The following is a 27,672-nucleotide window of genomic DNA, read 5'->3' as shown; positions in this document are numbered from 1 at the left end:
TCGGTTTTCTATCAAATCATACGGAAGTACAAGAGATTTACATAACACACCCTTTTAATGTGCATAAGGAACCACAAGAGTTTGTTTATGTTTGCATTGTGAAAACACATCCTTCTCACTATCCTGTACATGTGACTTATCTGTTGGTTAAGTTATTAAACTTTCATTTTTGCCTTGTTGAACATGTCATGTGTTACCTTGCTGTTCTTTACACATCAGAAATAAGAATGTTTTGAACTTGTTTTGCTTCATGAATGGCTGATCCCTCTTCCATATAGTACCTGTGGATTCAATAATACAATTCACTGCATATACACATACACACATATATATACACACACACACACACACACAGTTATATATATATATATATATATATATATATATATATATATATATATATATACACATACATATATACATATATACATACACATATATATACAGGCAAGTAAAAGGTCCTGAAGCAGAGATTGAATAAATACATGAACATGCATATTAAGAGCAGAGTAACTAGATGCCTTGAACAAATATTTTCAGCTAGGAACACAAAACCATAATTGCTCTGTGGCCCTTTGGAACTGTGGGGTGATATAGTGATTATAGAGCTGGGCTTCTGTAATGAATGTCCACTGAAGGCGAGTGTAGTGAGAACCCAAGTGCAGTTTATTTACAAAAGTGAAATCCAAAACATCCAAACATAATCCAGACAAGAAACGAAGACTTGACTTGAACAGACTTGACGTGGCATGAACAGACTAGACTCACTGACAGCAGGTTACAAACATTAATACACGAGGTACACTGGCAAAAACATAGCTACTTATAACAGACAAAGATGGACACATGACAAGAACAAACCAATGGGGAACAAGGCACATGACTAAAACAACCAATGAGTAAACAAAACTGATAATCCCATGATAGGACAATAAACCAATCAGAACATGACACAAGGAACAAGAGGAACTGATAGCCTGACGACAAGAGGGCAAGGGAAGCATGACACAAACAGCACAAATCAAACTACAAAATGAAAGACATGAAAACAAGAACATGAAACAAAACCCCAAAACAGACATTACAGCTGGTCACAAAAAAGAAATAGATGAAGGGGGTTGGGCCTCATCCATAAAAGGACAGTTGTCACTGTTTTTTTTTTTTTTTTTAATAAACTAAAAAGTCCACAAATACTAAAAGCACACTGTAAAATGATAAGAGTGTAATTTGCTTTAATAAGTCATTTAAGTTGTTTGTGGTGATAGTTTTTTTTTTTTTTTTTTTTTTTTTTACTTATAGGGGTCTGCTGTTTAAGATGTTCATGAAGTGCCACCCGGCAACTGTTACAAATGGTCCACTGAAGGAAAGCTGAAGTGAGAACCCAAGTGTAGTTTATTTACAAAGTGATCCAAACATAATCCAAATAAAGACTTGACTTGAACAGACTTGGCAAAAACAGACTAGACTCACCGACAGCAGATTACAACATTAAAGCTAGACAAAGAACAATGGGAACATGAGGGCTATTTATATCAAACAATGAGGGTCACGTGACAAGAATCAACCAATGAGAAACAAGACACATGACTAAGACAACCAATCAGAACAAAACACACAAAATAACTACAAAATAAAAGACATGGAAACAATGAACAAGAAACAAAACTCAAACCCCACATTAAGCTGGCTGCACACTAGATGATTTTATCTTAACCAATTTAAAAACCATGGGAGAACACAGACAAGAAGACAGTTCAACCGATTTTTAGCCTAATAATCCTCTGAACGCACACACTAGACAATTCGACCAGACCACGAGACAATACACTTGATGATTGCAGGAACGATTTCACAGTGACACCAGATCTCACGGAGACTCGCGAGATCAAACGTGACTAGAGAAGAAAAACTAATAGTGGACAATTAATGTTGTCAGCTGGATCTCCTGGCACACATTCTGTTTCACTGTGAGAAACGAAGTATAAAAAAGAATATGGGTGATGTTCTCTGCTTTCATGTCATGTTTGTGGCTGCCAAGTTTCATCTATAGAAGCACGCAACATCCGGTAGGTGAAGCTTGCTCGCTCTCATTGGCTATCGTGGAGATCACGTCAGAGGCAGCCCGGTCAAAAGTCGTAAATATGACACATGTTAATTGTTAAATAACATTGTTTATTCATTTAATTTATGTAGCCTCATGTCTAGATGTTGTAAAGTTGTCTTCAGTGATTCTGTAGCATACTTTTTTAATCTGCAACACTGATGAGCGGATCTCACTAGCTTTCAATACGAGCTTGGTATCTATGATAACAAGTGATTATTAATGACACAGGATCATTTTCTTTTCTTTCCTGATTTCCTTTAAAAAAAAACACACACTTTAAACATATAAAGCAAGTTTTTTTGTTTTATTAAATTACTTTTGACTAAGTACAAATAACAGAAAGGAGCAATTATTATCTAATAATATCCTCTGGCATCATATTACGCTTTTACAAAGTATATGACAGAAGATAAATGGCAGATAGCTGTTTAAATCCCCAGACCTAGACAATTAATACAGCATTTAACCCATTATTGTAACAGTGCTGTGTTCTAAATTGGGCACGACACAGGAGTAATCCAAGTTTAAATCCCCAGACCTAAACAATTAATACAGCATTTAACCCATTATTGTACATTTTGCATGTCTCCTCAATCAAACACACCTGATTCAGGTCACCTTCTCATTAGTAGAAACTCACAGACTTGTAATGGGTGTGTCAGACAAAGGAGACATGCAAAATGTGCAGTGTTGGTGGTCCTCCAGGAATGTGGTTGAGAACCACTGCTAAAGAGGGCACGACACAGGAGTAATCAAAGTGAAACTACAAGGCATCAAGGAGCTGGGGTAGCACAACACATAGAAGCAAATAATAACCACTGAGGACAAAACATGAACACAGGTGAACAGAATGACTAATTAAACAGACAAAACTAGGTCACAATGGAAAGAAGGAAAAATACACAGAAAACAAGGCCCACGTGTGACAATTATAGTATAAGTCGTTCTTGGTAGCATTTAAAACTCCAGAACTATTACATACATTTAATCCCCGTTCCTAAACAATGTATACAATAATGTAATCCCAAAAGAGGAAATAGATTTAGGGGAATGCTCACAAGCCAAGCCCTTTTAGGAAAAGCTGTTAGATTGTTAGATTATCTGTTTTGTGTTCAAAAAACATACACATATGTCCTAAACTATGTTTACTTAATAGTTCCTCTGAAGCTACACACTAACCCATGCATTATAGTTTCCACTGACAGTCTCTGTAAACACTATACTATTACAGATAGCTCTAACATTAAGCAACTGATACAAGAGTTGTGCCATTGTTTGTGAAAAACTTGAACATATTCTGGAAAATTCTGCAAAATTATAATATTAAAGCGGTAAAACATAAACTGAAGAATGCAAAGTCCCTTGTTCCATGTGAGTTGTACTGCTTGCTCTTTGCTCAGTCACACATTTGTTGTAACAGATTCTCAAGCTCTTTAATGTCTTCAAGAACATCTAGAGAAGATACATCACAGAATTGCGATATATTCTTTTAATATAGCAGCTGCACTTAATAAATTTCAACTGGATTATGTCTAATTAGTGTTAATTTAGATTTAGTTACTTAGAACAAGATGGAAGTCTCTCTTACCCAGTTTGATTTTGTCTGTTTCTGACAGCAAAAGTATTGCCCTCTGTAGCCCAGACTCTAGAGTATCTTTTATATGTTGCTGTTCAAAGAACACATACACTCATTAACACATACTTAAAAATCTGTGAGTTTTATGAATTTGAAGAAGTTGAGCAGTGTTTTATATTTCAGAATGCAAATTTTACTCAGATATTCAGACCAATTTTATTATCATAATAAATTTCATAATCATAGTCATGGAGAAGTTTAAACCTTAAATAAATGAAAAAGCTCCAGACAAAAGGGAACTCAATATTGTAAATGTATAAATCATCATATGTTGAGTATTCTGAAACAAATACCTCCAAATCTCTGAACTTCCTAAGCACTTCTGCTTTTGCCTGTTTGAACATGTCGTGTTTTAAATTCTCAATTGCTTCTGTTAGAGTATTCTGCATTTTCTTCATGGATCCAGTTCCTTGGAACTTTGCGGCTTCTAAAATAAGCAACATTTTATATTTATTCATTATATAACCTTTCATTCATATAATTCATATATATTTAACATAATATAAAAATAATAATTTGTTAGTTTTACAAATTATTTACTGATTTATTTGACAGCAGTTCCCCCTGTGATGTTTCAATAAAGCAACTTAGTTTCCTCAAAGTCTGAGCTTTATTAACATCGAACTTTTGACTGTACATGCAAGCACAATGTGACTGCTCTTAGGAACTGGCAGTATAAAGTTCTTCTTAATATCTGCAACTCCACTCTTAGAAAACACTAAGGTCGCCACCTAATGGATTAAAGATGCATTACCTATAACAACATTAAACTGTTTTATATCACATCTCCCTTCCTAATGAGTTACTTAACAAATGTAACATTGAACTGTGAAATTACTGTAGTCAGAAAACAACATTTGTTTTATCTTTTCTTCTTGAATGTCTTCTTTTATCTTGCAAAGTCCTTGTATCTCTTAGGAGTTGTGACAATTCGTCCAGACCTTGTTTGCACCCTTTTAGGTGAACTGATTGTAGTGTGACTAGAATCAGACTCAGGTAGATCAGTTCCTGGTTGTTCATACTGCACTGAACTGTCTGGGACGTTATCAGGCTTAGTTGCAAGTTGATCCTGACCATGAACTTCGTTTTGAGTTGGTTGAACTGAATTAGATGCTGGTTCAGTGTCACTGACTGTAGGCATCAGGTGTCGTTGATTTTGTCGAAGTACTCCAGTTTCAGATTGAATGAGGTAAGACCGTGGTGATTCACACTTTCTGAGAATAGTCCCGGATCTTATCCAACCTCTTTCAGCATCCAGCTTGACTGCAACAGGAGTTCCAGGTGGAATCTCTGGTAATGTTCTAACACTGTTTCTTTTGTTGTAATAGTTCCTGTAGGTCCTTTTTGCCTTTTGATCAGCCTTTCTCACTCGACGCAGATCGGGCCATTCAGGTCGCAGGTGTGACTCCAATGTGGGAACTGTAGTTCTTATTTGTCTTCCCATCATCAGCTGTGCTGGACTTGCGCCTGTAGCTTGAAGGGGAGTGGATCTGTAGCTCATCAACGCGATGAATGGGTCAGACTGTTTCAGAATCCTTTTAGCTGTTTGCACTGCCCTTTCAGCTTCTCCATTTGACTGGGCATAATAAGGGCTTGAAGTAATGTGCTGAAAATCATAGTTTCTAGCAAAGTCTTTGAAAGCACTTCCACAAAACTGTGGGCCATTGTCAGTAAAGAGAACGTTGGGACAGCCCCATCGTGCAAACATGTTCTTTAAGCAAGCACGTGTTGTTTCACCTGACAAGTTTTGAAGGTGAGCAATATCAATATATCTTGAAAAATAGTCCACGACTACCAAGTAATGTTGCTTATTCACTTCGCAGATATCAGCGCCAATTCTCTCCCATGGACGGTCTGGCAGTGGAGTGGTTAAAAGTAGCTCCTTCCTTTGGGTAGGTCTTGATTCCAGACAGTCCTTGAAGCTGTTAGCTAGCTGCTGGATTTCCTGACTTAAGCCTGGCCCACCACACACTACATCTGGCTCTCTCTCTACATTTCACAATGCCTTGGTGACCACTGTGCAATCTTTGCAGTATGTCAGACCTCATATTTTGGGGAATTATGATCCTGTCATCATAAAGCACAAGGTCCTGGAAAATTGACAAGTGATGGCGTGCACTATAGTATAATTTCAAGGCTTGAGGGACATTAGCTGCATACCTGGGCCAGCCATCAGCCACATACTGCCTCACCTTTTGTAGCTCAAAATCCATCTCCATCTCTCTTTTCACAGATTCCAGCTTTGTGGGAGAAATTGGCCATGCACCACTGACTGCATTCTCATAGGCTTCCATTTCTTGCACTAATTCAGAGACCACTGATGAAATGGTTGGCTGAGGGTGTCGTGAAAGCGTATCAGCAACCACCAGTTGTTTTCCAGGTACATATTGTGCGACAGGATTGTAGCGCATCATCCGCAGCAACAGCCTTTGACATCTCAGTGGAACTGAATCAAGATCCTTTGCATTGATCAGAGGAATCAGTGGCTTATGGTCGGTTTGCAGGATGAAACTTTCCAATCCATACAAAAAACGTGAGAATTTTTCACAGGACCACACGGCCGCCAGACACTCTTTTTCGATCTGGGCGTACCTTTTTTTCAGCATCGGTCAGCACCCTGGAACAGTAAGCCACTGGTTTCAGATTTCCATCATGGTCCTGCAGCAAAACGACCCCCAGACCGTAGCTGCTTGCATCTGCACTGACGACTGTGGGCTTTGTGACATCGTAGAATGCTAGCACAGGAGCTTTTGTGATTAGGCGTTTCACATTTTCAAAGGCCTCCTCTTGTACAGCACCCCAGTACCATACTACATCTCGTTTCAACAGCTCATTGAGAGGTCGAATAACCTCTGAGAGATGAGGAACATACCTGCCCAGGTAATGAATCATTCCTAGCATTCTCCGTAGCTCTGAAACGTTCTTTGGCTTTTCAAGGTAAGTGATGGCTTCAATTTTGGCTGTGTCTGGGCGGATGCCCTCCTTGTCTATGACATGTCCCAAGTACCGGAGTTGACTCTGACGTAACAGGCACTTTTATGTGTTCAGCTTGAGACCAGCCTGGTCAATGGCTTCCAGATCCCTCTGCAGTCGCTGCTTGTGTTCCTCTGGAGTGTTGCTAAATACTAAAATATCGTCCATAAAAACTGCAACTCCTTCCAGGTCTTTGAGGATGACTGACATTTCCCGTTGAAAGATTTCGGGCGCGCCGGTGATCCCAAACGGTAGCCTGCGGAAAAAATATCTTCCAAAAGGTGTAATGAATGTTGTCAGTTTAGCACAATCCACATCCAGAGGAAGCTGCCAGAAGCCACTAGCTGCATCGAGAAGTGAGAAAACTTTGGAGTGTGCTAGCCTAGGAAGGATGTCATCAATTGTTGGCAGCACAAATTTCTCTCTTTTTACATAAATAAATGGGTTGGAGCTCTTCTAGCCTCTTAACTAAACCCATTTCACTTGCTGCATCACGACCAAGGAGATTGTTTACATAGGGACCAGTCACCACAAATGCTTCAAAAATATACTGCTCATCTTTAAAGGTAGTCTTCGCTCTGAACTGACCTTTGCATTGCAATGTACCTCCTGGGCTCTCAAGTTTCACATTAACTTTGTTAAGTTTTGGCTTGTACTTCAAAACTGAGAAGCTTTTCTCAGAAATGACACTTATGTCAGCGCCTGTGTCAATTTTAAAGTCTATGTCTGTGCCCTGACTTGGGAGTGTGACAATCCAAGCTCCACTTTTGTCATCAATGTGAGTTAACTCACACAGGAAATGTGTTACACTGCTGCCCTCTTGTGGTTTGCTGACATCATGGACTTCTCGGGTTCTACAAACTACAGCGAAATGACCCTTTTTTCCTGCATTTTGCGACACTCAGCACCTTTTGCTGGACACATTTCACCTTTCCCATGATTTCTGCCACATCTTTTACATCTCCAGTCAGAAACATGCTCAGTCTGGTTCCTTTTCGATCCACGGTGCTGTCTAACGTTACCTCTTTCACTTTGGTGGAATTTTCCCCTGGCGCCGGCGACCCTCGCTGATTTGAGCACTGACGCTGGCATTCTGTTCATTAATGTGTCCTCGGACCTGTTCAGACTGCCTCACAAGCTCTGTGGCATTTCTAAGTGTCAATTCGGGTATTAATTGGAGCTTTTCTGACAGCTTTCTGTCCTGAATCCCGATCACGAGCCTGTCGCGAATATTCTCCTCTTTAGCAGCACCAAAGTCACACGTGTTTGCTAGCTTGTGGAGGCTACGAATATATTCTTCGGCCATTTCACCTGGCTTTTGAGCCCTCGTGTGAAAAACGTGCACGCTCGTGAATAACATTAACTTTTGGTACAAAGTAGTCATCGAGCTTCCTGATTACAGTATCATAGTCCTCTCGTTCTTCTTCCCTGAACGTAAATGTCTGATACACTTGTTCAGCTTCTTTTCCCAGTGAATAAAGCAGTGTACAGACCTGTACTTCAGCCTCTTCTTTGTCAAGTTTACTGGTTATCCTGTAGCGGTGAAATCTCTGACGCCATTCCGGCCATCGTTCGGGGTGACCGAAATCAAAACTGTCCGGGGGCTGAAACTTCGCCATGGTGTTAACAGCGCTCCACTTCTGACACCATGTGATGTTTCAATAAAGCAACTTAGTTTCCTCAAAGTCTGAGCTTTATTAACATCGAACTTTTGACTGTACATGCAAGCACAATGTGACTGCTCTTAGGAACTGGCAGTATAAAGTTCTTCTTAATATCTGCAACTCCACTCTTAGAAAACACTAGGTCGCCACCTAATGGATTAAAGATGCATTACCTATAACAACATTAAACTGTTTTATATCACACCCCCTAAAGCCTGCTACAGACAATAATTTTAGCGATCTTACATTAACAAAGACTAATAAATGCTGTCAAATATATTGTTCATTGTTAATTAATTTTAACAAATGTATTAGCTCATGTTAATGAACATTAATGAATATAGATATTACTTTGATAAGACAAAATTAGTCTGAGAGTCTATAAATTGTAAGTGATCGCTTACTTGCATAACTGGGAACCATTGCATCCTTAATCGTGTTTGTGATAGATAAGTAGATTTCCTTCTTTCTTTCAATAACTTGTCTTTTGAGCTCCATCTTGAGTTTGATTTCCTTTTCAGAGAATTAAAGTAATACACACAAGGTAACAACATCATTTAAATTGAAATTATGACATGCATTGTGTTAAAGGTTTTGTATTTAGCATCTACTTAAAGTCTGAGTTTGTGATTTTTTTGTATTGGTGGGAGTTTATTATGTTGTTGCAAATGAAATATAGCACAGATAACACATGCAAACCGTGTGGAATCATGGTAGTAGTTGTCATGTTCATGGATGAGCTAATGATTTATTAACGTAGTAGAATGAAGCAGGGTGAGTCTGAAAGACTTCGAAGCGAAACAACGCTGAACGAGCATGACACATGGCTTGAAAGCAGCTGAGCTTTTATCATGCCACAGCTGTCTGCTTCCGCTCCTTCCGGTTGTGAGTATGTGGGGTAAAGCAGCGCTGTGTTGTTTTATCATACTAGATACATTTGAAACTGTTATAATGCTACTCTGTGCGGTCGTCACCTGTCTATTAAAACACATAACATCTTAAAGTTTCTTTGGTGTTACCATGTTTTCTACAAAACAAAACCGGAAAGCGAGGGGTTATGACGTCATTGGCAGGCGACACAATGACTGTATGGACACGGTCTGTGTCACTAGTTAAAACTGCTTATTCCTCTGAATTTAAACATTCTTCGAAACATTTGGGATAATCTAAGAACACAAGTCAGCAAATTATATAACACTGTTCTAGTGGTTTTGTAATGTTTGTTTTGGGTTTTGTTTCATGTTCTTGTGTTCATGTCATTTATTTTGTAGTTTGATTTATGCTGTTTGTGTCATGCTTCCCTTGCCCTCTTGTTGTCTTGCTATTGGTTCCTCTTGTTCCTTGTGGTCTTGTGTCATGTTCCGATTGGTTGCTTTAGTCATGTGTCTTGTTCCCTTTGGTTTGTTCTTGTCATGTGACCCTCATTGTTTGTATAAGTAGTCATGTTTTTGCCAGCGTGCTTTGTCGTGTATTAACGTAATGTAACCTGCTGTTGGTGAGTCAAGTCTGTTATGCTTCATCAAGTCTGGTCAAGTCTTTGTTTATTGTTTAGATGTTTGGATTGTACCTGTTAATAAACTGCACTTGGGTTTATCTACACTCGCGTTCAGTGGACTGATTTTTACAGAATACACGACCGCTACAATGAACCCAGCAGTTTTTCGTCTCCTCTGCCTTCGTCAAGGTAATCAGGCCATTGAGGAATATGTTCAGGACTTTCGTGGACTCTGTAACCAAGTGGATTTTAATGATGTGGCCCTTAAGGACAGCTTTCGGATGGGTCTTAATGAGCCCATTTCCTCTCAGCTTCCTGGGGGAAAAGTTCACTGGTCCCTTGCCGAATATATAGACTATGCCTTACTGCTAAGTGGATCACCATTCACTGTGGGAACTGTGGATGATGGTATCCACAGTCCCACAGCACCTGCCAAGCCACAGCCTATTCATGCCATGTCTGCTACTCCAAAGCCTGCTAAAGTCATGCCTGCTACTCCAGAACCTGCTCACATGCCAGGGTTTGCTCATGTCATGCCTGCCAAGCCAGCATCTGTTCACGTCATGCCTGCTACGCCAGAGCCTACTCACATCATGTCAGTGTCTCAAGAGATTCTCCACAACATGGCCGCTATTCAAGAGTTCCGTCGCAAAATGGCTGAACTTCCAGAGCCTCGTCACGCCTCAGCTGAACTTCCAGAGCCTCGTCACGCCTCAGCTGATCATCCAGGGTCCTGTCACAAGATGGCCGCCACGCCTGAGTCCCCGGCCAAGATGAACTCACTGCATGTCCTGTCTCGGCCACGGAGGCTGCTCATGAACTCACTGTCTGTCCTGTCATGGCCACGGAGGCCATTCAAAAACTCTCTGCCCGTTCTGCCACAGACAAGTGGTCTGTCCACGTCTCTGCTCCACCTTGGCTTCCTGCTCTGCCAGTGCCACTCCGTCCTGCTAGGCCTGCACCGCCATGGCTCCCTGCTAGGCCTACACCGCCATGGCTCCCTGCTAGGCCTGCACCGCCATGGCTCCCTGCTAGGCCTGCACCGCCATGGCTCCATTTTCTGTCACGGCTCCACGGCCCAGGTCCCCCTCTGTTCCATTGTCTGTCTCTGCTCCACGGCCCAGGTCCCCCTCTGCTCCATGGTCGGTCATTGCCTCATGATCCGGATCCACCACTGCTCGTAGCTCCAGGCCCGCCATTGCTCCACCCTCCAGGTCCTGTTCCTTTTCACGGGCCTGGCCCTCCATCCCTCCCCCTGTTCCACCTCCACTCCACCACCCTCCTGGACTTTCTGGGGTTAGTTTGTTTGGGCGTCAGGAGCCGCCCTTAGAGGGGGGGATATGTAATGTTTGTTTTGGGTTTTGTTTCATGTTCTTGTGTTCATGTCTTTTATTTTGTAGTTTGATTTATGCTGTTTGTGTCATGCTTCTCTTGCCCTCTTGTTGTTGCTATTGGTTCCTCTTGTTCCTTGTGTTATGTTCCGATTGGTTTGCTTTAGTCATGTGTCTTGTTCCCTTTGGTTTTTGTTCTTGTCTATTGACCCTCATTGTTTGTATAAGTAGTCATGTTTTTGCCAGTGTGGTTTGTCGTGTATTAACGTAATGTTGTAACCTGCTGTCGGTGAGTCTAGTCTGTTCATGCCACGTCAAGTCTGTTATGCTTTGTCAAGTCTTTGTTTATTGTTTGGATGTTTGGATTGCACCTGTTAATAAACTGCACTTGGGTTCATCTACACTTGCCTTCAGTCGACTGATTGTTACAGGTTTTTGGATATTTTAATAAAAAATCTTACATATTGTGCCTTTAATGTCACTTTGTAAACAGATAATTTTAAACTGTGCAGCATTTTATATTTAAAAATAGTTGTGGGGCTCACCTCTCTTTTGATGAAGTTGTCAATGTGATAAAACATTGAAGCTCTGGGGTGCTCACAGTCACTTTGGATGATACTGAATTTTTCAATCTGTTCTTGCACTGATTTCCCTGTTTTATAATGGACTCTAAAGCAACAGAAAACAAAAGAAAAAAATTGCAATGCATATAGAACTTTTCACTTTTTTTACTTAAATATTTATAGTTTTACTCATACGTTTCAAGTTGTTGTGTTTTTAATACATCTTTCACCTACTGACACTCATGTCCTAATGAATAAATTGTTGACCTGTATATTACTTTCATTACATATTTTAACAAAATCAGGCAATAAAACAGAACTTACGGAAAAATTGAATCAAACTCCTCCTCTATGTTTTTGTGCATGTGTTGGGCCAAAACCATGTTTAGATCCAAGTCTATACCCCATGCATTTGACCAATGGTAGCCATCATTTTTACACAAAGCCTTGAGGATTTTATGGAATCCTCCTTTGCCATGAGGTAAATTCTAAATAACCATGCATAAAATATCACTGCAGTTAATATATAATAATAATTTAAACAAACAAACAAACTGAAAATCACATTTTTGCAATACATTTCAATACAGCATCACCACACTTACAGGTGATATAATGGAACATGCACTGGTAAGACATAATCTCTCTGACTCTTCCACTCCATCTGAGAGACACTTTTCCAGAACACAACAAAGCATGTCAAACTGCCAACCTAACTTCTCCAGTGCCTTACATAGGTTCTGCTCCAATTTATTGTGGACCCCTGTCTGAACCTAAAGAACACTCAAACAACAGATTCATATATATCAATAGATGTCATTAGATATAAAATGGATATATCGTAACCATTGTCAGCTTTTTGAACACATAAATAACTTGTACCACATTGCCTGTCTCCGACTGCACACTTTTGATCAAGGACAAAATTCCCTTTGCTTCATTGACATAATCTCTGGCCAGGTCTTTGTTGATGCTGTTGTTAAGATTCTTCAGGACATCCTGCAACTTTGGGATTTCTACCGATTGTTCAAATTAATTTGTTTAGATTTGTAAACTTTTTAAATAGTTGATTAAAAAAGTGAAAGGTTATTTTCCCAGAGGTGATACTTTACCTGTGTCACTGTGTTCCAGGCATAATGTTTTGTCAAAAAATGCTCTTGTGCTTACAGTAAAAATGTTTAGAGCCATCTTTTTCTATAACAATAAGAACAACGCATGAGTCTGTATATAGCAAAAGAAGCAATGTCCAAATGTACATATGTTGCATATATTAACATAATACCTTTAATTTAGAATTTTCGAAGCTTTCTCTCACTGTCTCTTTGGAACAGATGTTCCTCTTGCGTATACATGCTGTTTTCAGATACTGAAAAATGATTACCAATACAATTAATGTAAGGTTCCATTCGTTAACATAATGTTACAACCTTAGTTAACATAAACTAACAATGAACAACACCTGCACAGCATTTATTATTCTTAATGGTAATTTCAGCATTTACTAATAAAACGTCTCTAGGTTACATATGTAACCCTAGTTCTCAGAGGGAACGAGACGCTGCATTGAGACTATTCTATGGGAACGCCTTCAGTGTGACCACCCTCTGAATCGCATATATAATCATGTGCGGTGGAGACAGCGGCATGTTCTAGATTGAGAAGTACAATAAGCATTCCCAGGGATGCCGGAAGTATGGCAGGAGACGGGTTACATACATAACCTAGAGACATTCCCCTTCAGGAACTTGAGCTGCAGTGGGAACGGAATGCCCACGCTGCCAAACTTCAAGTCCCTGCCTAGTGTGTATGTACGTAGCACAACTACGGCAAGAGAACAGAGGAACCGGGAGCGGTACGGATGTCAAGGTCATAGAACCTGACAAAGGTGAGTGACGTAGACCAGTAGACCAGCGTTACAGTTATCCTGCAAAGCCACACCAGACAGGAAGGCCTTAGAGGCCACCACGCTTCAGGTGGAGTTAGCCTTGACCCAGAAAACCAGAGGACTCATAGGACATGGAGATAGCATCGACAATCCACTGACTGAGGGTCTGCTTAGTGTAGGCTGACCCCTCTTCGAAGGACCATAGCACACAAATAACTGGTCAGACTTCCTCCACATGGCAGCTCTGTGGACGTATGTGTCCAGTGCTCATACCGGATACATACAATTAAGCTTCTGCTGGTCTGGATCCCAAAAGGGAGGAGGATAGAAGGCCTGTAGTATGGCAGGTCGTGGCACAGAGGAGGGCACTTTAGGAGCATACAACGTGGGGTACAGAAAAGCTCTGGCCAAACCAGGCACAAAGTCTAGGAAGGAGGGGGACACCGACAGGGTCTGCCAGTCTCAGACTTTCTTTAGAGATGAGATGGCTAATAAGAAGATGGACTTAAGTGTCAGGATTCGATCTGAAACCTCCTCAAGTGGTTCAAACTGAGCTTTGCAGAGAGCCTCCAAGTCTATGGCCAGGTCCCACAGGGGAACACAAGGATGTACCGAGGGCCTCAGCTCACCCCAAAGCAACCGTGGGGGTGTCTTCCCACAGACTGACCACCAAGAGGGGGGTGGTAAGCAGCTATGGCCGTCATGTACACATTTAAGGTGGAGAGGGTCAACCTTGCGGAGAATCAAGCCACTTCAGGGCATACAGTGTCCTCGTTGAGGGAGCTCTGGATTGGAGGATGGTCTCAACAACCTTAGTTGAGGGACCAGAAGCTATGAGTTGTGCCTCCTCAGGGGCCACACCCACAGTTTCCACAGCTCCGGGCTGGGTTGAAAGATGCCCGCCTGTGAGAGGAGATCCCTCCTGACGGGAATCTCCCATTGAGAGCTGTCGAGAAGGGAAATCAGGTCAGAGAACCATACTCAGCCTGACCAGAACAAGGTTACTAGCACCAGGCGAACCCCCTCATTGCCTGAAACACGGCCAGCATCTCCAGGCAGTTCATGTGAAACCCTGTGGGTTTCCTCCACATGTCTAAGGCACAAAAGCAATGCTGCTTGACCTTGATCGTGCAAAGCGGATTTCCCCTCAGAAAAAAAAAAAACCTTGGCCTTGAGCCACCACTGTAGGGGTCTCATGTATAGCAGGCCAAAATGTATCCTGTTGGACGCAGCTGCCATCAGACCCAGCAGTTTTTGAAACTGCTTGACAGTCAGTGACTGGTCTTCTCTCCAGGGGTGTGTCTACATGGTGCCCAGGGGTGGCACCGGCCCCCCTGAAATTTGGCTAGACACCCCAGGTGCTCCCCCCCTACCAAATGTCTTGCAATAGGCTTGTTTTTAGTAAATTTTTAACTGCATCTGGTACAGTCAGATCCTGGCATGTGCAGCTGCCTAGGGCTGCTTTTTTTCTCATCTTTATCCTTAATTTTAGGTGGTTTCTATAGCGTGATATATGATAAATATTGAGCGTGCATAATGTTACATGATCCATGTAATGCGCAAGGACAAATCTCTCCACTCGCAAGTGGATTTCCTTCAATCACTGCTGCTTCGAGAGCAAATCCTGCATAAGTATGTAGATGTCATTCCCGAAATTTTGCAACGTGTGTGGCCGAAAAAAAACAATGTTCTACATTTTAAATGGATTATAGACTAGAAAGCTTGTAAAGAGTGCTCATAACCATTAAAAAGCTGTCAATCTTTGTTTAGTGAGTGTATACACAATGTATTATAACACACATTGTGCCACAGACCAAAACCACCAACCCTCCTCCCCTTTTATCCAATTTCCCATGGAAATATGCATCTTTTGAATGGATCATGATAAACTAGTCCTCTGCCCTGATCTGAGACTTGTTTGAGTGTGAGTATCTTGACCTTCAGTCGCATGACTGGGCGATTCAGCTGACGCAAATCTAAAATGGGACACAACTCTCCATCCTTTTTGGAACAATGAAGTACTGGCTGTAGAACCCTGTAGAGTACCTCTGTCATGAGGAGGGACCACCTCAGTGGGCTTCTTCCACAAGAGAGTGTGTACTTCCTGTTCCATTACCAGAGCCTGCTTGGGGCCCACCAAAGTGGGATTGAAACAAGGCTTAGGAGAACCAAACTGAATTCTGTAGCCTCTTTCTACAGTCTGCAGGACCCATCGTGAGATATTCGGCAGAAGTTTCCACACTGCCAGAAAATCTACTAAGGGAATCAGTCTCTCGAGACTGACCTTCGGTGTAATATGAGCAGCCAGTTTGGCACCCTGAAGCAAATGACCGGCAGGGAACAACTGAACTAGCCGCTCTGGAGACCTCCTTAGAGGCAGCGAGCCTCCCAGAGCTGCTACATTTCCGGGCGGACACTGATATATGCACTTGCTGTAGACTGCTGTGCCCTGAAGCACTGGTAGTGGCAGGGTAAACAGCTCGACCTCCTGAGGGCACCGAGTAGAGACAGACACCATGTAATGAGGTGGACACCGCTCTTCCTCAACGGGGTCTGCCCTCAGAAGCTCTGGGACACAGGCATCAGGGCTTCTTTTTGGCCAAAAGGACAGTCCTCAGATTCGGTCCTCATGAGGAGCTTGCACACGGCTGGGACTGCTTGCATCCAGCAGCCCCAGGATCTAGAGAGTGGCGAGGGAGGAACTGCTGAAAAGCTGCCGCTTGTTTACAGGCCTGCTGAAACCTGTCGACAACGGAGTTGATGGCTTCACCGAACAGGCCAGAAGGCGCAAGGGGGGCATCGAGGAGGAAGACCCTGTCTTTTTCCTTAATATCAGACAGAGTCAACCAAAGATTCCTCTCCGTGGCCACTAAGGTCGCCATAGACTGCCTTATTGCCTTGGCAGTCTCTTTCATGGTACAGAGAGACAAACAAGCAGTTCGCCAAAGCTCTTTGATATTTTTGTCTTTCACTTCCTCGCCCTCATCCAGCTTCTTTAGCAGGCCTGCTTGGTAAGCTTGCAGTACTGCCATAGTGTGTAGGCAAGCACCAGCCTGACCTAAAGCCATGTACCCTTTGCCCACCAGCAGTGATGTAGTACGAAGTGGTTTGGTGAGCAATGCCAGGGCTTTCAGCGACGATGCCACACCAGGAGAGAGATGTTCGCAAGTGTCTGCTAAACCCGGGGCATTGCCCTGTAACAGTGCTCATTTAGTCCCATTACGTTAGAATTATTGATGAGCAAGGGACTAAAGAAGCGGGCCGAGAATGGTCTTGCCCACGATCTCAACACGTTGGTCTGGAAACTGGGGAAGAATGGCAAACCCCGCCGTGGAAGGAGCAGTTGTATAACTTGCTTTTTGTCGGTTCAGCCTGCTTTTTGGCAGACCGATCGATATTTAGTTTGACCACAAGTTCCTCATGCTGTGCAGACAGAGGGGATTCATCGATGCCCCAACATCCTGAGCATTGAGCCCTTTCCCCAGGGGGAAGAAACCGAAAGAAACCGAGGAAGAAAGGGACTTGCCTATCTCCATTCCTTCCACCAGATCCATTTGTGATCCCCACGACCGCTGCCGCCGCTCTGCCTTGGCAATGTGGGCAGTCAGCTCCCTCGAGAGCTGACTCAGGGTGCTTCATTCCAGGCAAACAACACAAGGCTAAACTGATGCTTGCTTTCATCATCCCTCTTATGCATAACTGATTTGTCTTTACACTTTGGCATTGTGATTTCGTTGGAGAATGTGACCGACAGTGGTAAAAAAGACATACAGACACAGAGCGCTTTGCTGAATGACAGAGGCTGCCGCTGTATCCACCCCACGTGCTTTTTTTCACTTTCTGGTCTCTACGTCACCCCGTTCGTGATGTCTCACCCATCTTGACTTAATACATGTGATTCAGAGAGTGGTCACGCTGAAGTGTTCCCAAAGCATCTCGATGCAGTTTGAGTTCCTGAAGGGGAACTATCCTTTCCAAAGATTTTTCTTTGGAGAAAAATCCCCAGACCTAAGCCACACGTAACTGGAAATTGGTAAATACATTTTTTGATACATTTTTGACATTTTTCAAACCTTGTCTGGTTTTTCCTCTTCACTGGGCCATTCATTTCTAAAAATAAATAAATAAACAAATAAATAAATAAAATACTCAGAAAGTGTCAAAATGAAAGTATAATATAACAATGTTAGAATTTTACTTTTACTTATTCCTTTTTTTAACTAATGTTTTTTATTATTATGTTCTTGTATATTTAAATGCACTTTAATGGTTTTACAAGATACAGGGTTAATAAAGAGCTTTTACTTCTAACCTGATATATTCTTCTGGATCTATATCATCAGTCTTGGTAAAGATGAAGTTAATGCTTTTGCACTCTCCTGCTTGTGTCATGTAGCAAACACAGTGTTTTAATATCTCCCATGGGTCTTCATCAGTAGTGCCTCGGTTGATGGCACTTATGATCCACACTATAGAGCACTCTCCTAGTTTCTGTGGAATTAAAAAAGATGAGCACAGTGTATTTCAAAATCTGTTTTGCTTGATTCATTCCACTGATAATAAAAATGTGCTATTAATAAAAAGTAAGTTTTAAAAAATGCTTGTATTTACAGATTTCCATAGGCTGTCTCTAGTCTTGTTGCAGTCTCCAGTCCCAGGAATATCAACAAAGACAATGTGCTCTAGGAGAGGGTTTGGAATCTTGATGGATACACTCTTCACAATGGGCCAGTACCAGTTACCAGGATTTGATCTACTGTGCTGTATGAATTTTGAAATCTCCTTGGCAAAGTTGGAGCTCTGTTAAACAATCAGATGATGCTGAATAAAGGAAACAGACACTGGACTATATAAACTTAAAATGTCAAATTAAGATTTATTTCATTTTAATGATTTTAAATATTTTATATAAAATTAAATTTGCTTTCTGAAACTTACATTAGCATTTGAAATTTCTTTCTTTTTCATAAGCAAAAGTTCTGCGATTTTAGCAGATTTGGCATCTTTTTTGAGCTCCTCCAGTGTTTTCTTATATGCGTTAGCACCATATAGTGCAGTAATCTTTTCTATTGCAATTTTAGTCATGTCATCATTTTTGTCCTCAGTTTTATCAGACAAATCTAATAAAAGATCTCTGAGTTGACTGTCCCACTCCTGCAGAGATACATGATACATACAGACATACTGTACATTCCACAATGGAGAAGTATTACCTTCACCTCACCAATTATTCTTATTAAAACAATCAAAAGATGAATATTGAAAGTGAAACCTGTTCAGAAATGAATTCAATCTCTGCTGTGTAATCCGAGTCACTCAGATTTCCTTCCACTTGTGTAGTAATGGCTGTACATGCACCAGAAGAACCAGATGGCAGTAGATATCTTTCTCCAAGGACTGCATTTAGAAGGGAGCTCTTACCTTCTCCAGACCTTCCAAAAATTCCTATGGTTACTTTCTTCCTGTTTGTATTGGATTTGTTCATCATATCCATATTTGAAATCTGGTCACTGTACATAATGATATAAAAGAGGCATCTGAACACTGTTTCACAAAAATATTTTCAAGTGAACACTTTGATCACATACAAACAATGATCAAAACTGATCAACACTTACATAATATAGGTCTTTAAGTCAGTTGAGTCTTGGACTGCAATATTTTGTTTAATTTTTTTAATTACGTCCTTTGTCTGCTTCATGATCAAATCTGTGTAGGAAAGTGAAGAGAATTCACAGTGAGGATGTTTTGAGGACTCAAAGAAACTGTATGGTATAGCAATGCATTTTGGCACATTGTTAGTGCCATAGTTATCTGAATTGGAGGAGAATTGAAGACATCACTGAATTCAATGATGAACTGCTTTAACTGTCATTTTGCATTATTGACACACTGTTTTCCTAATTAATGTTGTTCAGTTGCTTTGACACAATCTTTTTTGTTTAAAGTGCTATATAAATAAAAATAAAGGGGAGTATTGCTACCTTATATTGCATTCATTTTTATATGTTTAAGGTTAAATTAACTATCAATGCATGCATAGTTGTCACGGTGTCTGGTCTGTGTATCCCTGGGTGTCCACTAGAGGTACTCATCACTGTTCATTGTATTCAGCTGTTCCCACTTACATTTGTTTGCACCTGTCTATAAATACCCTGTTTGTTTCTGTCATTGTTATGGAGTCCTTGTTTAATGTCACCCGGTTTTTTGTGTTTCCTGGCCATTGTTTATGGTTCTTGTTTTTTGGACTTCTGACCTGGTTTTCGACATTTGCCTGGCTGATTTACGATTCTGGGTAACCCAATAAACACTGCTACTGGATCTCCCTGTTTGTATGTGCGTTTCGTGACAGAAGGACTCCATCATGCTCAGATCCAGCGGTGTGGGATTTCGAATCCGTTCCCCAGCCACCATGGAGGAGCGGAGGGGGAGATTTCTGAACCTAACCACCCTCCGTCAAAGAGGGAGTGAGGTGGGTGGTTTGGCTCAGAAATTCTGGACTATGGCGGTAGGACTGGGGTATAATGATGAGGCACTAAAAGACCTGTTTAACGTCTGCCTGGATGACCCTGTACCTGGGTGGGAGATGAAGGAGCTGGAGATCCTGGACTCTTGGGGGTTCACCAATTACCTGCACCATCGTGCTCAGTGGGATACACCGACCACACCTGTGTCTCCAGACAAGATGGCCGCCAGCCCAGCGCCACGGCACAAGATGGCCGCCAGCCCAGCGCCACGGCACAAGATGGCCGAGGCGGTGCCCGAGGCGGTTCATGTCTCCATAGGCCTTCCAGAGCGCCTTCACGTCTGCGCAGGGCCTCTGGAATGGCAGGTTCTGCTCTGGCCGCTCAAGTGGCGGGTTCCTCCCTGGCCATCGGCACAGCCTGCTCCTCAGGGGCTCCCCGAGTGGCAGGTCCCGCACTGGCCGTTCAAGTGACGGGTTCCTTCCTGGAGGTCTGCACGACTTGAACTGACTGATCCTCCGTGGCTACCTGAACTACCTGGTCCCTTGTGGCTCCCTGAACCTTCGGGGCCACCCTGGGCCCCTGAACTGACTGATCTACCTTGGCTAACTGTTGAGCCATCACTTCCTGTCCTTGTTCCCCTCCACGGGCCTATCCCTCCCCCTGTTCTACCTCCACCAGTCCACCTCCCTCCTGGTCTCTTTGGTTTGTTTTTTGTGTTTCTGAGGAGCATCTGGAAGCTGCTCCTTAGAGGGGGGGTAATGTCACAGTGTCTGGTCTGTGTATCCCTGGGTGTCCACTAGAGGTCTCACTTCCCCTTATCACCCCACTTCAGTACTTCATTTCCCACAAGCCTTGTTGGTACTCATCACTGTTCATTGTATTCAGCTGTTCCCACTTACATTTGTTTGTACCTGTCTATAAATACCCTGTTTGTTTTTGTCATTGTTATGGAGTCTTTGTTTAATGTCACCCAGTTCCCTTTCAAGGGAACTTCGAACTGCGTCCTCTAGGGGTTGCTATGGGGAACACCTCGTCGTGACCCGTGTCTGAAGCATACAAATGAAAAAACACCAACGAGTTGGCCGGCGACAGCCTCTGACGTCACTACCGGTGCGACTATAAAACAGGCACTGGGAAAACACGTCATTCTCTTCTTCGTCTTCACTGACTGTTTTGTTTGAAGCGTGCATCTGAAAGAACCGGTAAGAGCGCTCTTTCTCTGTCTATCATGGCGACTACTAGCAAGCGTTTAGACAATGTATGCATCCGTGTCGCCGTTATTTGACACCTGATGACACGCACGATCTTTACGTGATTTGTTTGGGTAAAGAGCACGCACGCGATGTCTTTGAGGAGGCAATCTGCGTGCATTGCGAGCATTTTTTCAAGGAAAAAGCTCCGCTCTCGTTCGTCTCTCTTTCCGAGAAAAAAAAAAAAAAAGGCAGCCATCTGCTTCCCGCGGTTCAGGACCCGCCGCTGCTGAGGCACGGAGGAGAATGAGCTCGTGAGAATTTCAGGTGGATCTGTCTGAATGGTTTAAAGAGGGACTTTCCCTTTCGCGCTCAAAATGGCGGCGGACGAGAGAGAGCCTCGGGAGGATGATGTTATATTTTTAACACTTTCTGATACTGAGGTTAGTGCTCTGCTTGGTTTTTACCCAGGAAAAGCAGGAGATATTTGAGGATGGTGAAGAAGCTGAGGCTGATCCTTCTCAATTCTCCTGCCCTGTGTATGTAGAGCTGTTGGAGGTTATGCCTCGATGAGCGTTATCTTTCTGACCATAGCCCTCCAGCTCAGTGAGCCTTCCATTTCCTCCTGATCTCCATACAGAGATCGAAAGGAAATGAAAGAGGCCATCATTTTCTTCTCGCATCCATCGGTTTCAGCATAAGAGTTTTGACATCAAGGCGATGCGCGAAAGCGGCTATGAGAGGATGCCCCCTGCAGAAAGAGCTTTCATTCTGGGGGGGAGACATCCTCTCTTAATCTCCCTCCTTGCCATCTAAGCCCCTTCAAGCAATGCATCTTGCTTAAATGGCAAGGCATACGCAGCAGCAGGTCAGGCTGTGGCTTTATTACAAAATAAATGCTTCAAGCATATCAGACTGATCTGCTAAGAGACCTGGATAGAGACGAAGGCCTTTTTCTTGATCATGTAGCCGAGCTGCACCGCACCACAGGCCTCTCTCCGGGCTACCAAGCAGGCCGCCTCTGCCAAGCGCAGGAATATGGCGACCATGGTGGTGGCGGAGAGACATCTGTGGATGAACCTGGCAGACATCGGGAAGAAAGAAAAGGCTTTCTTCTCGATGCTCAGGTTTCGCCTTCTGAACTTTTCGGTATTTCCGTTGAGACGGTGATCGAGAAGTTCGGGGAGACGAAGGCGCACTCCGCTGCTTTCAGATCCTTCGTTCCACGAAGGTCCAGGTCTGAGCCCGAAAAAACATAGGGGTCCTGGCCTGTCTCGATCTGAGGATCAAAGACAGGCACAGAAGGGTAGTGTCGCGACTCACGCTCCTCCCCCACCTGCGGGCAGGGTTAAGAGGAATTGTGGGTCACAAGGGGGTAAGCAGAACCTAAGGGATGTGATCCAGACGAGGCAGCGTTCTCGTCTGAGTCAGAGTGATACTGAGGTATCTACTCGTTCCCTTTAGGGATTTTTAACTTCTGCTTTTATCCTCCCCTTCCTAATTCCCCTGTAACCACCAGCTCTCCACCTGATCGAGGTTAGGTGGAAACCTCTTACGCATAACAGTCTCCTATGCTGGACCTATAATGTTTTTGGCTGGTTCTATGTTCATAGCAACCACCTTACTGATGGTCCGGACTAAAAGGAGGCGCCCCTTGAGCGGGGCTCCAGCGCAGGAGGGTGGGAGTATAAAATAACCCTTTCTGTATATACTTATGTGTAAATTGCTGGTGGTTATGTGTCTACTAATAAACTCTGTGAGTTTCCTTTGCAGTGCTCAGTTACAGTGTTTACTAAACACTCGTCAGCACCAGCCATCCGGGTTCATGTTCTGGTATTAGGTGGCTGAGATCACAGGTTTCTGTGGGAGCCTCCTTGATCATCAGGCCTGGCACAGCACTGCAGGGAATTTCATGGATGTCCGGCCAGGTCACCCTGAGGGGTCTCCTGGCTGCTTAGGTGCTGTCGCATCCAGCGGGAAGTGGTTTGGCAGTTACAGAAGTGTTCTTGTATATGCTGCCTCAGGTGATGCTCCCCTGGCTAGAGGTTTATAAAATTCGAGCTTGCCTCTCCCGTGCGGTTCAGCGCCTCTGCGATGCTTAGGAACCTTTAGGTACACACGCTAAGCTCTGTGTACTTTCTGAAAACCACATGGTGGTCAGTGTGCACGTGAACACTTTGCGCAATTTCTAAAAATCCACATATTGGTAAGTGTGCACGCAAGACTCTGCACACTTTCTGAAATCCTGTATGGTAAGGGTTACGCGCTCCGCCTCGTTCCCTTTCTTGAGATGATTAGACCTTGGTTCCTTGGGCTCCATTCAGCCAGTGTGTATTTGTTTATACACTTCAAGCATCGCTTCCCTCAACATGAGGGTTTATTCGGGCGATTCTCGTGGTAGTTTAGCAGCGCTCCCCTTTTCCAAGAAGGGTCGCCTATGAGCGTGCTACTCTGGATTCAGGAGTTCTCCTCTCATATGAGACTGAGTTCACTGTTTTTCCCAGAGCGCTCCAGCATTATTTCCACAGATCGAGTTGATGACTCTCAAACATACTTTTTTGAGATGCACCATTCCATCTATGAGCTGCTCTATCAGAGTGCCACAAGAGCCCTTCCTTAGAACAGTATTTGAAAATCCATGATATGGTAAGTGTGCACGTGAAGTCTTTGCACACTTTCTGAAATCCACACTGTGGTAAGTTCGCACGCTAGTACTCTGCGTTCTTTATAAAATCCTATATGGTAAGGGCTTCGCGCAGTTGCTTCGCGCCCTTTCTTGAGCTGGTAAAAGCCCCGTTCATCTTGGGCGCCACTCCACCCATGTATCCTCGGATACCTATCTAAACAGGGTGTTGCTACTGGAGATCTGTTGAGACAGCTCCTTCAGCAAGCTTTTGCGGAAGCAAGCTGTAGCCCCTGTGTGACAGGCTAGACTTAGTATAAAATGCTAGGTTCCTAGCTATATCCCTTTAAAGGAATCTTTCCTGATTCCAAGCCTTTAGCTCTACCACCGGGCAGAGGCCCTAACAATTAAGTTGGGTATGTAGCTTAGGCCTTTGGCCGTAAGGGGTATTGTCACAGACAGCCGTCTAAACGTCCCGGGGGCAACTCCCATTGAAATAGTAGAGTTGGTACTTAGTGTTCGCCATGATTCTGGCCTGCACTCCCCTCAGCATGGCGGCGTGGGTATACTGTTCCCCATAGCGACCTCTAGAGGACGCGGTTCGAAGTTCCCTTGAAAGGGAACGTCTCAGGTTACGAATGTAACCATGGTTCCCTGAGTAGGGAACGAGACACTGCGTCCTCTAGCTCCCTGCCATGCTTCGGACGCAAGCTTCAGACGAAGAAGTGAATGACGTGTTTTCCCGGTGCCTGTTTTATAGTCGCACCGGTAGTGACGTCAGAGGCTGTCGTCGGCCAACTCGTTGGTGTTTTTTCATTTGTATGCTTCAGACACGGGTCACGACGAGGTGTTCCCCATAGCGACCCCTAGAGGACGCAGTGTCTCGTTCCCTACTCAGGGAACCATGGTTACATTTGTAACCTGAGACGTTTTTCATGTTTCCTTGCCATTGTTTGTTTCTTGTTTTTTGGAATGCTGACCTGGTTTTCGACATTTGCCTGGCTGATTTACGATTCTGGGTAACCCAATAAACACTGCTACTGGATCTCCCTGTTTGCGTGTGCGTTTCGTGACAATAGTACATTACAATGATGCCTTTTTTTTTTCTTTTTTTTCTTTTTACTCAAAGATAAGTTGACCACTCCTACTGTGAAATGAATACCTAATAATTTTTAGGGCTTAATTACAATATTGCTTCAGGCATTGATGCATATATAATGACATATAACAAGTGTGAAATATTGTCATAGTTCAAAAGTGATATGCATGAATGTGTAAATACAATATGGCTTTCTTGATCATCAGGAATATCAATAACGTTTAAGTGTATTTGAAAAGATGTGGTTCACACTAACATACATTTTAATATAAACTTAAATAACTAGTGCCATTTTAGAGAAAAACAAATACTTACCTGTTCCAAGTTCCTGTGAACTGTTGTCAGGTCGCTTTGTACTTGAGCCAGATGGTTCATTACTATGCTTTCTTTTAGTACCTATCAGAGAATTTATAACAAGATTTTTATTTTATTTTTAAGTTTTATTTTTTTACCGAATCGGCCAGTAAATCATCAACAATAGAAAATATTTTCTACTGTACCATGGCTAGTCATTGTGGGGTGAATGATGCCTAGAAAAAAGACATTAAAACATTATCATGTATGTCAGCCACAGTTTATATTTAATTCTGGATGTGAACTAAAGTCTTATTTAATCTGAATTGGTAATTGATCAAATGTTCAGTCTCACAATGGTAACAACAAAGATATTGTAATTGTAATAAATCTGAAAACAGTTACTGTTGTGTCTGTGTTTGTATTAGTGCCATATCTTTAATTATGAAATGTATTAGTCTTGTTTATTGTCATGTGATTCCATGTGTCATATTCTTTTCTGATTGGTTTAGACCCGTTCAGACTGGTTCAAACACCGTTTTTGCACCTTTGAAATGCACTGCAAGAAGCAGACGCCACATGAAAATAAATTACAGATAACGAGAAAAAGACGTTATTTTTAATTGCTTTATTTGGCAAGTGTATTTAAACCTCCAGAGTTCACACATCAAGGACTCTTCTAAGTGAGTAGGGCATAGGGACGCTCACTTCCAGTTGAATTTGCCCTTAGTCCTTGTATAACCCAGTGCTTCCCATGGTCTATTCTTTGTTATTGTATAAAGTTTGCATGCTGTTTTGTTTCAGGTTCATATGTATTAACAGTTTATCACAATTTCATCTGATGGATTATGTCTTTGAACATTAGGATTTAAACACACAATCTGCACTTAGATCCTTCTTCCGATCTGATCTGTCATATTTGATGGCAAAACCTTACAGTTTCACTAAAATTTGGGTAGCAAAAATCAGTACCAAAAAGAAATTGCATTGTTATATTACCAATAAAATAAACATAAAAATGCTAAATGTTATGTCATTCAAGGACATGAATAAATATAAAAAATACAACAGTTAACCATGCAGCACAATTAAATTAAAAATAAGTACTTACTCTGCAATGAAATCACAAGTTTTCACGCTCAGTGTCTGTTTGAATGCTGCTGGCAAGATTTTCATATGAAACAAATGAGGGTGGAGTTTGAGGAGTGGCACTGGACTTTGTGTTGTTGTTGTTTCTAGGTTGAGAGCACATAATTCAAACCTTATACTATCAACAGTTTTTATTTTTATTTTTTTGAAATTGAATAGATTGTGAAAAATGGAAGTTACATACAAGAATGGAGCCAGGTACATTAAGTATTGGGACACCCACAATGCGGTTCTCTAGAAACTCTTTACATGCTACAGCTAATCTAGAGAAGATTAGTGCTCTTGTCGTGTTCATGTGAAGGGGTGTCCCAATACTTCTGTCCATATGTGTGTGTTTGTGTGTGTGTGTGTACATCGTATGCATATTTATGAGGCACGTTGATATTCTGATGATATTTTTTTTCAAGCATATTTTATCAATTCCATACCACATCAATCTTAATAACTACTATTATTTTTTTATTTAATCATTTATGAGTGATATATAATAGTCCATGAAGACTGGAAGTGAAAAGGTCCTTATTTTCAGGTGTGCAGAATTATTAGGCAGGTTTTCTTTTATTGATAAAATGAGCCAAACAAGAGGTTTAATTCAGGCTGAAAAGTCAAAAATGATTAAATCCCCATGAGAAATATTCAAAACTAATATAATTCAGAAATTGCAACGATAAGACGTGACCATTGACAGCAAAATGTTCACTGAGTCAGCGGGGTCAGAAAAAAACAGGTGGAGAAGAAAAGACAAACGTTAACTGCAAGAGAATTAAGAATTAATGTGAAGAATTAGGTGTGAATCCATCAGGAAGCATTTAGTCTCCGGCGCCACCGTTTTCCAGAACTGCAACCTTCCTGGAGTCTCCAGAATTACAAGGTGTCAGAAAAGATTTATATTTCGAATAAATACTGTTCTTTTAAACTTTTTATTCATCAAAGAATCCTGAAAAAAGTATCGCAGTTTCCAAAAATAAAAAATAAAAAAAATATTGTGCAGCACAACTGTTGCCAACATTGATAATTCTAATAATAAATCATCATATTAGAATGATTTCTGAAAGATCATGTCACACTTTATACTGGAGTAATGATGATGGAAATTATGCTTTGCATCACAGAAATAAATTATATTTGATAGGATATTAAAATAGAAAGCACTATTTTATATTGTAATAACATTTTTGCAAGATTTTTATTTTTTCTCT

At 42.1% G+C, this 27,672-nt stretch overlaps 1 protein-coding gene across 1 annotated transcript; it reads right to left on the bottom strand.

Annotated features, from left to right (window-relative positions):
- Nucleotides 1-2,859: 2,859 nt before the first annotated feature.
- LOC109088760 (nuclear GTPase SLIP-GC-like) lies at nt 2,860-26,519 on the bottom strand. The gene is made up of 19 exons (XM_042737731.1): nt 26,436-26,519; nt 25,531-25,560; nt 25,346-25,426; nt 19,270-19,360; nt 18,924-19,161; nt 18,590-18,805; nt 18,263-18,451; nt 17,964-18,142; nt 17,725-17,761; nt 13,049-13,132; nt 12,879-12,960; nt 12,649-12,782; nt 12,372-12,539; nt 12,091-12,254; nt 11,749-11,872; nt 8,782-8,890; nt 4,034-4,167; nt 3,693-3,771; nt 2,860-3,556 (listed from the first exon to the last, which is right to left on the bottom strand). Exons 2-19 carry the CDS (start codon nt 25,541-25,543, stop codon nt 3,501-3,503), a joined length of 2,178 nt encoding a protein of 725 aa, XP_042593665.1. The 5' UTR covers nt 25,544-25,560; nt 26,436-26,519; the 3' UTR covers nt 2,860-3,500.
- Between the last annotated feature and the right edge of the window lie 1,153 nt (nt 26,520-27,672).

The sequence above is a fragment of the Cyprinus carpio genome, chromosome B14 (assembly GCF_018340385.1).
Source record: "Cyprinus carpio isolate SPL01 chromosome B14, ASM1834038v1, whole genome shotgun sequence".
In the NCBI taxonomy this organism is placed as follows: Eukaryota; Metazoa; Chordata; class Actinopteri; order Cypriniformes; family Cyprinidae; genus Cyprinus; species Cyprinus carpio.
This window is presented reverse-complemented; position numbering and strand designations above follow the sequence as displayed.